This window comes from Alligator mississippiensis, chromosome 5 (assembly GCF_030867095.1).
Source record: "Alligator mississippiensis isolate rAllMis1 chromosome 5, rAllMis1, whole genome shotgun sequence".
In the NCBI taxonomy this organism is placed as follows: domain Eukaryota; kingdom Metazoa; phylum Chordata; order Crocodylia; family Alligatoridae; genus Alligator; species Alligator mississippiensis.
Window position 1 is genome coordinate 142,190,857 of NC_081828.1, and position 11,549 is coordinate 142,202,405.

General features: G+C 39.0%; 1 protein-coding gene across 2 annotated transcripts in view; it reads left to right on the forward strand.

Moving 5' to 3' along the window:
- The window catches only part of DYNC1LI1 (dynein cytoplasmic 1 light intermediate chain 1), a 43,861-nt gene extending 34,272 nt beyond the window's left edge, over positions 1–9,589 (forward strand). For both annotated transcript variants that reach the window (XM_006265992.4, XM_019498039.2), the window contains 5 exons: positions 1,024–1,083; positions 1,208–1,252; positions 2,704–2,824; positions 2,979–3,140; positions 8,638–9,589. In XM_006265992.4, coding sequence (XP_006266054.1) covers positions 1,024–1,083; positions 1,208–1,252; positions 2,704–2,824; positions 2,979–3,140; positions 8,638–8,750 — 501 coding nt within the window. In that variant the 3' untranslated portion in view covers positions 8,751–9,589. The remainder of the gene's footprint in view (positions 1–1,023; positions 1,084–1,207; positions 1,253–2,703; positions 2,825–2,978; positions 3,141–8,637) is intronic.
- The last annotated feature ends 1,960 nt before the right edge of the window (positions 9,590–11,549 follow it).

Consider the following 11,549-nt stretch of genomic DNA (forward strand, 5'->3'; position numbering starts at 1 on the left):
AGTTAGTTTTCAAATGGAATTTCCAAAAGTAGCTTTTACAAAAGCTAGCAAACTGAATGAAATGCCTGCAATATAAGGGGGTGCACTATTAAAGAATGGTTGCTTTCATATAGTAGTTGGTGGTAGGTAGTAGAATGCAGGGATATTGGTTTTCTGTTTTACTGGAGCTTGTGATTTTATTTACAAAAATGAGATGGATCACAAGTGTGGAGTGCTTTAGTTTTTCTCTTGAGTTCAAAAAAGTAATTTTAAAATAATTTCAAGAATTTCAGCTACAAATGTAAAGGAAAGATCAGCTGTAATGGTTTGACAGCATATCTGAAGCAGCTGCACTGTTAGCTGTTGGTTCTTTTTAATAAAAAAAAAAAAAAAAATCCAGTGGAATATGGATTTGCTTTTTATTTTTATTTATGATGATGATGGTTGCTGCTGCTGCTGCTCATGTGTTTTATCACACTGGCTATCCAGGTAGCTTCTGAAATATTGCCAACTTTTGTGTCCAAGCTTCAAATGGGAGTGATGTATTAAAAAGCATAGCCGTCTGTCAGTGCAGCTACAAAAGTCAACATATCAGAAATGCCTGAGCCAAAATGTTAGAATTTTGGAATTAAGATGAGGCATAAGCTGTAATACTTGATCTCTGGACATGCGTTTTTGAGATTCTTAAATCTAAATCGTACACTTCTTAGGTTGCCACCATCCAGTCTTTGAAGGGTCTTGCAATCATTCTGAGTACACCTTTTGAATATAAACTGACCATCTTATATTAAATATTTAACTATACTTTCTCCATCTCACATCTTGTCTTTAGTTGTAATTAATAAAAACATTGGTCAAATAAATGCAGAAGTGAAGATATAACATACTTTCTAGTGGTTTTTAGGTTGAAGACAATGTTTTGATTCCACTACACCTCTTTGCGCTTGGTCATACTATTCTGTAGGTATAAAGGGAGAGTATTTATCTCTTAATTGTATCCTAATTTCTCCGTCACATACATATTAGAATGTTTTTATATTGCAGTTTGTTCACGAGAAAGAAATAGTAGCAGAAGATGACCAAGTGTTTCTTATGAAGCAACAGGTATGTATGTGCCTTTCTGTTTTAGGCTAAGCAACTAATTATCCTTCTAATAATGTCTATTAATTGTTTTCTCTTGGTTACAGTTAAAAAGCTTACTAATAATATCTCTGATCTTATTTTTCAGTCTCAACTAGCAAAACAACCACCGACTGCAGCTGGAAGGCCAGTGGTTAGTAAAACTTTTTTTTCTTTTTATAAAATAGATAAATGGGACATTGAGTTTGCTAATAGGATGATGAAATATTAAGCAATCTGTGGGTTTTGTTTTACTAAAATAAATATTCAGACTTATTGCTCTAAAAAGACTTACTCAGTTTATTTGGGGACTGAGTGCATCTAAAGACACGGAAATATTGACCAAGATTTTTAGATGAATTTCTGTAGTTAATCACTCTTCTAAGAACCTTTTTAAGCTTGAATTTGAGTGACTACACTGGTTTTTTGTAAGATGATAAAAATCGCGTTTTCTCCCTAGAGTTCATTTCCCCTGCTGTTTGCTTCTCTAATGACTTTCCCCACATTTTGTGACAACTTACTTGCCTGCAGAGTTGGGTGTAGCTTCTCCATGATCTAGGTTAGTGGAGGCCACACTTTTGACAGGCGTGCCATAAATGAGCCCTCCCTGAGTGCCACTTCTATCCCCTTCCTCTGTCTGATGTGCTTCTCTGCTTTGTTTGCTGCCCTGCCTGCCACTGCGCAACCTGTTCCCTTCCCAATTTGCTATGTGCCCTACACAGAGGCTGCTAGTATCCCCTGTAGCATGCATACTGCAGGTTGGCCACCCCTAATCCAGGCAGTGCAGAGACTTGACACCTGACAAGGTGTTCCCTTTGTATGCCAGTCTGAGGAACTGCATCACACCTGTACTGCTTCCAGTTGTGGTCTAGGGTCATTAATGGAAATATTAACATTTGGAACTATGTATGTATGTACCCACAGGGCATGTACATCTATGTCCCCAGCATATGTTTACTTAATGGTGTGATGGGATCTATTATTCCCTGATCCCAACAGTCACACTTCCTCTCCTACCATATGTGTGGTAGGATGTATAATTTTGGGGGAGCCAAATACCAGAAGTTGTGCTGTTACTACTTGCCAGTGCAGGAGGAGCCTGGCAGAGTGATCTTGGGTTCCCCCTACACCAGCAAACAAAGCTGGGTGTCTAGTGAACTTATGTGACTGAGACCTGATAGTCAGCTGATTATGGGTCCCAGCTTTGGATCTGCACTGAAGTATTGTCCCAGAGGCCTGCAATGTAGCATAGTGGGGAACCCTGCTATACATGTTTAGTTTAAGGTGCTATGGGAATGTGTCAAAATTATTGCACATACTTGTGGAACAATTCTGTGGCTTATTTCTTGTTTTATTGTACCATTAATTACCTGAACATGTAGCTGGGTTACTATAACTGATTAATTGCATCTTAAATATAATGAGTACCAGGGGCTTAGAGCATGTAACATGAAGTCTGTAAAAATATGCATATGCAGCATTTCACTATTGTATTACAGTATAAAAATAACATACCGTAAAAAAATGGAATATAATTAATTCAGTTTCTATAATAGACATAGAACATAACAGCAGTTGAGTATTTTATCTTGTGCTTTGGCTTAGGATGCCTCGCCAAGAGTTCCCGGAGGATCTCCTAGGACCCCAAACAGATCTGTAACATCCAATGTTGCCAGTGTTACACCTATTCCTACTGGGTCAAAAAAAATTGATCCTAACATGAAAGGTAACTTTTTTGGTAGGCAGGGATATTGCAGGTGGAATTTTTTAAGCCTTTTTAAGTAAGCGGGCAAAAATATCTTTGCCCTTCATTGTACTGACTTAAAGTGTAATCAGCATTTCTTTGGAGAATGTAGCTTGTTTGTTTTTTCTTACTGTAGCTGGAGCCACAAGTGAAGGAGTCCTTGCAAACTTTTTCAACAGTTTATTGAGTAAAAAAACTGGTTCTCCAGGAAGTCCAGGCGTTGGTGGTGGTAGCCCTGGAGGAGGAGGGGGTACTGGAGGTGCTGGCAGCAATTTACCAGCCTCAGCAAAAAAATCAGGTATGATTATTCATAAAGCATCATCTGCAACTTTGTAGAATCCTTTTTACTTCTAGCATTTAATATTCGGTAAAATGTATGTATATGTATCTTGCTACATTTTACCGAATATTAAAGTGTGTGTGTGTGTGTATAACTTGTCACAACATTATAGTCTAAAGGTCTTGAGCATGGTAAAATCTTTTTTAAGAAAAGTCTGAAAAGTGAATCTTCCAGAAACATTATGAAATGGGAACTGTTGACTCTCTCAATGCCCGACAGGGTATGTTAAAGAGTAACTGTAAAAATTGCTTCATAGCTAAATGTAGATGAGGAACCTACACATAAATATTTAATTTTGTGGAAATTTTAGATAATGGATTCTACTATACTTGGCCTGTTTCTCTCTGGAGTTAGTATACAAGACAGCTTGGGTGCAATTTGAATTTAGTGCTCTATTTCTTTTGTAGAATGGATTTTAATCTTTTGTAATGTACCCAATTATATTGACAGCTAATATGGCACTAATATGAAACCTTTATTGCTGTTCATTAACAAGATTACAGCAATCCTTAGGGGAGAAAAATACTGTTCTAAGAACTTTGTTTCCGTTCGTAATACAAAATTTCTGATAGTTCCAAATAGTGGAATATTTGATGTAATACCTAAAATCTAGGTTAAGGTGTGTTGGACGCAAATACAGTACTGGTATGTAGGACTAAAACTTAAGATTTTGGCTGGCTCTGCCATCATCCTTTTAAATTTTAAGTTTAAAAATGAATTCTTTACTAAAATTAAGCTTTTATGAAGACCTACTGTGTGCATGGGAAAGGAGGGTTGTTTTGTTAGTGTTTCACTGTTCACATCCAAAATGTCTCTTTAAGGAATTGACAGCATTTCTTTTAAAATCTTCATGGAAAACAAACAACTTCAACTCCATTTGAAAGCATACCACAAGATAGAGCTACATTTACATATAGCTTATTACAGTGTAAGGCTTCTTAAACAGGGAAAAGTACTGTCTGAAAGGCTTAAATTTCCTTTAGCCTGCAGTTGTTTAAAATGCAATGACTGCTTGTGTAACTTGAATTTACAAGTTCTATGTCCCTTAGCCTTTGACTTGGTTACAAATTCCCAAACATTTAAATCCAGCAGGTGGTCACTAGAGCAAAAGAGTTACTGGAATTTGTAACTGTTTTGCTAAAGTGATCACTTTCTGGATTTAAGCGCATTTCCTTTACAACTGATAGTATTGGTCCTCTCTCAAGAGGATTAAATTATTTCATGCTGTTACCCAGCTGTGTAAGATGGAGTTGTATCCATATGATTTTTACCCTATGATAAATGGCTTATAGGATAAACCATCACTTTAATCACTCATGCAAACTGGGTATTGAAATACAGTACTTTAATGAAGAATACACTGTTATGATATGCTCTATAATTTTTAAATGAGATTTTTACTATAATGTGAATTGATTTGCAATGTATACTACAGCCAGGGCCTGTAAAACTATTGGTTTTATCTGTTACTAGTCATTTTTGTACGAAGTCACAACATGACCTATGCACATATGTACAGTATACCCTTTAAATGTTGTCTTCAAGCTAAATGCAAACCTACTGGTCGTTAGTAATAAAAAATTTAAGAGCAGCAAGCATCTTGCCTTCAGAAAACTTTTACCGTCCATAATACTGTGTTTTGGGATAAGTGTTTTCTGTAGCAAGCTTTTACATAGCTTTGCTGAATAGTGGTAGATGTGCTTAATGGAAGACTTACTAATTTGGTTGTAGAGGAGAAAAGTTTCTAAAATGATATCAAATTTGGAACGGTGTGTGGTTATGGAGTAGGGCAGAAATACAGGAGAATACGTTATCTCTACCTATCTATGATAGGATAGAAGCCAGTGTAACAATGGACTGTCTCCAAATAGTTATTGCCTTGGTCTCTTATTCCTTTATCCTTTTAGGGTCCAAATTGGCTGTTATGCAGGCTTAGTAGTCTTTTTCCAGTGCCTTCTGTCTTTTAATTCTTGCCTGTAGAATGCACTCCAAGTACTTTGTTTTTATTCTGAAAGCATTCTAGTTCTTCAGCTATTTTCTTTTATTTCCCAGCAGGCAGTTAGAAGGGATAACTAAATACAGTGTAACCTTATAGAAGTTGAGAACTTTTACACCAGGGGTGTCCAACCTTTTTGAATGTGGGGCTGGATCATGAATTTATCACCCAGTGGGCCGGTGAGCCATATTCAAAGACCTCACAGGAAGCGGTATCACATCAGGAAGTCCCACTTGGAGTGCATTCTACAGGCAAGAATTAAGGCATGTGACCTTTGACACCAATGAAGTTGCAGGAAGTGAAAATGAAATGTGGTTTAAAATCCAAAATAAAAACAATATAAAAGCAACAATGAAATAATACCAAACGCTTGACTAAAATAAACACTTTCACTTCTACTCATTTCTCAATGAATGAAAGACGCATAATGCAAGTCAACAGATCAAATGTGGAAAAGATATCAGCCAGAGTGGAAACTAATCAAAGCAACAAAATACAGGCATTTTTGAGAATAATCTTCAAGATTTATTGAATTAATAACTTGTTAGTAACACATCTTTAACAAGTTGAACCCCCAATCCCACACGCACAGAAACAGAAGCAAACAATCCAAACACTGGACAGTGTCTTTACAAAGATTTTTACCTGCTCCAAATTTACGTTGGAGCCCAGATCTTTCATGCTCTATTCTTGAGCATATTGTTCAGTCTTAAACAAGCATACAGCACAGCTGCAGGGGGCTCAGCCACAGCTTTTCCTCCCTGGTGCAGCCTGGCCAGCCCATCCTGTCCCCTGTCAAGCGGTGGCTTCCCCATGTGCTGCTGCACTTTCCCCCTACCTGCACCAGCTGGTCCCAAAAGGTAGGAGGCTCCACTGCTGCTTCTGCTGGCCAGTGCTGACCCAGCTGGGCATCCCCAGTAGCATGTGGGAAGCTAGCTTCAGCCTCATGCTGCCCCAGATGGGATGGGCCTAGTCAAGTTGGCACCAGCCAGGAAAAGCAGCGTGCAGCTGAAGCTGGCTTCCTACGTGGTGCTGGGGATGGGAGAAGGCTGGCCAGGTCAGCACCAGCCAGCAGAAGCAGTGGCAGAACCATGTGCCGCTCGGGACTGACCAGCACAGGCAGGGGGAAAATGCAGCTGAGCCCCTCCCGCTCCAGCCAGGCTCGTCCCGTCACTTGTCCCATGCCACTTTTCCTGGCTGGTGCTGACCTGGCTGGGTCCGTCCCATCCGGAGCAGCATACAGCTGAAGCTGACTTCCCACAAGCTGTTGAGGACAGAAGGAGCCCGGCCGGGTCTGCACCAGCCAGCAGAAGCGGCGGTGGAGCCATGTGCTGCTCAGGATGGGATGAGCCTGGCCAGAGGGGCAGAGGCTCAGCTTCATTTTCCCCCTGCCTGTGCCAGTCAGTCCCGAGTGGCACATGGCTCCACTGCTGCTTCTGCTGGCTGGTTCCAACCAGCAGCACATTGGAATCTGGCTTCAGCTGCATGCTGCTCTGGATGGGACAGACCCGCCTGGGTTGGCACCAGCCAGCAGAGGTGACAGCGGAGCCATGTGCTGCTTGGGACTGACCAGCCCAGGTAGGGGGAAAGTACAGCTGATCCCCTGCTGCTCCGGCTGGGCTCATCCTGTCCCGAGAGGCACGTGGCTACTCCTCTTCCCACACACGCTGCGTCGGCAATGTCAAGCTGATGCGACGCGTGTGGGAACCTTGTCCCTTCCCCAGCTCTTCAGCAGCCATTAGGAAGCTAAAAGTTAAAAGTGGCCTTTTAACATCTTATCTCCACTCCTTCCAAGAAAATTAACTTTTTTTTTTTACTGCATAAATTGGACATCTTCCTGCAATCATGAATACACACTTGCATTTATCTTTTATCAATTGTGGTGCCTTATTCTGTAGCTTCTGAGGTTTTTAATTGGGTTGATTTGTATGTCACAAGTCATATAGTGGCTCTTCAGTTAATATTGTTTCATCCACTTCTGACTCGAGAGTGAGTACTAGTATAGAATACAGGTTGTTTTTTTTTACTCTGCGCATGTATCTTGATCTGTCTGTGTAGCTACATTTTAAAGATGGGGACATCCATTGTAGTGGTTATGAATTAGACCATTATTTTGTGGGTTGCATTCAGCTGAAAGCTCTTAATCTGTCTATTCTTGTATCTCTGTATGTGGAACTAATTTGCTGTAACTACATATTAATGTAACAGAATGAAATCATTTTTACTTTAGCTCCAGAAGTGTGCGTAACACTTAAGTGTGAAGAAGTCCTTGCAATGATGGGAATTATGAATCATTCTGATAATGAGTCATGTTTAAGTTTGGTTTTTTTTAAACACAGATGATATGGAAGATGATGCTAACATACTAGTATATGAACTCTATTGTATCACTGATCCTGCAGTGAAGGTCACTACACATTTCTAAGCCAGCTCCCAAATAACTAGGTTGTGAGTTTTAGTCCCTGGAGTTGGCAGCCTACAGCCTGTGGGCTAGATTCAGCTTACAGATGTAGAGCTTTGGCAGTGGGGGGGCTTTGTCTGTGGGTACCTGCCTCTGGCCCATCCTAGGTCATTGTGTCCTACGTCTGGAAAAAGTTCCCTATGCCTGTACTAGCCTATTAGAGAAACATGGCAGAAGGTGCAGATTACAGTACTATATTTTTCTCGCATACCACATGCACACTTGTTTTGGGAAGGTGTAATGTAGGAATTTTTTCCAAAGTCCTTGCTGACTTTGTGACAGTAGTAAGTCCCTATGGAACATTAGTGTCCAGGAAGTATGGGATCCCAAGAGACAGTCTGGGTGAGGCAGCCAGAACTTCCTGGTGTGGGACTTCTAAGAAGTCACTGCTGCCTCACCTAAGCCATCTCCTGGAATGCCATGTTTCCTGGACTGTGTTCTCAGGGGACATACTCTGTCCCATGAAGTTAGGCCTTAAAACCTTACAAGGGCAGTTGCAAAATGTGTTACTTTTCTGTTGTAAATAGTTCTTTATTATACATTCCTGTAAATAAGTGTTTCCACACCACAAGCCTCACCAAGACACTACCAGCAACTTGCTTGCTGCCTCGGGTGTTCAGCTGTTGGCTGAGAGGATTATCACAAGACAGCAGCGTAGCATGCATTGCTTCCAAGCTTCCTGCTTTTCCACGTGAGGAAATTGGCTTCCCCCCTTAAGACATGCACCCCAATTTGGGGGTGGGGAACTGATTTTTGAGGGGGGGGAGGGGTCTGTAGTATAAAAGTTAAATCTGGTGGTTTCTGTTTTCTTACTGATGACTTGGTCTTGTACTGTTGCAATACATTTGAAGTGTATAAGTAAAGTGGCAAATGAGCTGTAGTAAGCAAGGAAACCTTAAATGTTTGATTTGAAGGATGGTCTTAAGAAATAATGTGGTTGTGGGAAAAGTACCTTCTGTTTTTAAACCTAACTCCTATGTACTCTCTTTTTTTAATAGGCCAAAAGCCAGTCTTAACAGATGTTCAGGCAGAATTAGACAGAATTTCACGAAAACCTGAACTGGTCTCTCCTACAACACCTACGTCCCCTACAGAAGGTGAAGCATCTTGAAGACACCAAATAAAGCCATTTATTCTGTTTCTTTTCTGGGATAATTCAAACTTGCCTCTGCCTCTTCCTTCAGTGACTGGAACTAAGGAGCTGAAATTCCTTTCTCAGAGAAGGACAAACAATTATCTTGATCTTGTATGTTGCCCAACTTCACAAAAGGGAGCTGTACAGATGGGGAAAAATACCACACCGTGTTGGACTACTGTTAGTGCAATTTGACAAAGAATTAACTAATTCCTGAATTTTGTTGGAAAGTCTATGTAATTTCTGTAATATTGCAAGTATGTCCACTTAATCATATACTGTTTAAAGGCTGTCTAGAGTTGAAAAATGGATATGCAACATGGGCACTTAATTTATATTGGTATCCCAAACTATTCTAGTTGAGTTTAATGCAATCTTAAACAGATTTAACTTCTGAGGGAGAGAACTAGTTTTGCTTGAAAGGAAGATAATCATTTATAATTTTGCGCACCAACAATAAATTAAGTAAAAATTTTAATACTTCATTTGGAATATGGCTGCAAACGTATTTGATCTCGTGAGATTTATGCAGCATCCAAAAATTTTGGCTAAACTTCCGTTCAAGAATAATTTTTTTAAGTATTGGCCAGCTTATGGGTTTGTTTATTTTATAATTTCCGACACCGAATAAAAGATGTATAAAGAGAAAAGCAGAGGTTAAATGTACAGATTATCAGTATCCTGATTTTTGTCTATAATATATATGGCTCAGCCTTAACATCCCCCTTGTTTCCCACACAAGTTATGGTTTTTAAAATCAGTCCTCAAAACTGTAATTGGTTAATAAAGTATTCTCTGCATTCAAATTTCAATAATTCTTATTGCCTTCTGTTTGTATGTTAATTGAAAAACTTAATTTATTAATTTTCAAACGCTAAATACTTAATGTTCAGCTTTTGTTCTGCTAACTGACACTGGTCCAGCCTTAAGCCTTCCTAAGATTTGCCACTGTCAAAGAAACTGTTGAGTCTGCATTTTGACAACACCATCTTGTGCTAACACTTTTAGGAGTGAAGCAAACTTGCCAGATTTGTCATTTATGTGGTTTGTCTACACAACACAGTGCAACACTACTGAGATGTTAGTTTCCTTCAAATGCTTTTTTTTAGTAACTTTCTAAATAAGCAAATTGTGTGTAGTATACCTAGTGTGTGTGTGTGTGTGTGTGTGTGTGTGTGTGTGTGTGTGTGTGTGTGGTTGGTTTGGTTCGTTTGTTTGCACATGCTTCCTCCCTCTTCCCCTCATTAGTTTGTGAGAGATCTCTCTCATATTGAGTTTATGGTCTCAAGTTTTTCTTAAAGTAACCAATAAATACTAATTCTTTATGGTTCTATGGGTTGGCTTGTTAAAAGCTCAACTAGTAAGCTTTTAAGCAAGTTACTGCAGGCAGAATGTAGTGCTATGTAAGTACTTGACCTAGCTCAGGTACAAAAAGCTGCATAACCTTACTAGCATGACTACACCTCAGCAAATATGCCCTCTTCCTAATTAGTGTAGTGTTCTACCCAAGGTAACAGTGGTACAGAGTTTTCACTGTGTAGTGAAACTAAAAAATGGACAGATAGTAGTGTGATCAAGTGGGGTGGTTTTATATATTTGTTTTTTTCTGAAATAATTTTGCTAAAAGTACTGGTGTAATAGAATTTTCTTTTCAATTCCAGTCTTTCCCGATAAAACTTTTTAATGTTTACATCCTAATATTATTGTTGAGTATAGTGATATTAGGCATTGAAGTTCCTATTTCCAAACCGGAGTTGCAAAAAGTTTCAGAGTTGTCTGTATACCTAAATAACATTTTTCACTTTCTTGAGACCAGCATAACAATGCACTTTTATTTGCTTTATTTTTGCCTAAGCTTCCAGGGGGGTTGTTTGGCTGTTTATCAGTGCTAGTGATCTGAGAGTAAATGGAGTCGGTTTAGCTAACAGAGTATTTAAATAGTAGCCTGTTTATTCTTTTGAGTTGCTTTATTCAATCTTGGAAGTAACAAATGTAGGATGCAATGATAGCGAAATTTTGCCACCATAATAGTGATCCAGTTGTTTCCCAACAGGAATAAAAATATAGAATTAAAAACATTTTTCATGTAAGGTTTTCTAGTCATTGACCCATGGCATGTCACTCTTTAGCCAACCTGCTCTGTGTGCCCATGTGTACTTTCTTAGCATGGTATTTAACATACGTATAGGAATTTGCCTGGCTCTTGAAGAAACCAGTGTGTTTTCCTGTCTAAATTTCAGTGGTACACAGTACCACAGCACATCATGTTTTGAAACTTTAGAATTTTAGCATACTTAAATTCAACGCTATTTTTATACTGTTCAGTTTTTGCCAGAAAGTCTTTCAGTTGGCAAACACTTGAGTTTTGTTCAAGTGTCTCAAGTCAGAGGATCAGATAACCCTGGAGTTATTTGTCCCACTTCAGAAGGGATAAGGTCCATTACACTTCTTGTGGATTCTTTTTTAGAATTAAAATTTCTTTATGAAATTTCATTAAATCTAAAATTCTATTTTGATATATTTTGAAGCTACTGAGTATCATCCTAGCTGTTCCTTTGCAGGGATAAAAGAAGACCTAGAAGGATGTTGGGATATCCTCAGTAGTTGAGTTCTTCATCTTCATTTTGAGGAAAATATGCCAAAAACTGTAATTAAAAGTACTTGATAATAAAGCAGTTGTTTATTCCATTGGGGGAAAGACAAGCAACTGATGCAGGTGAAACTATTTTTTACAACTAAGCATTTTATTACTTGCTCTAAAAAAGCACCTCAATA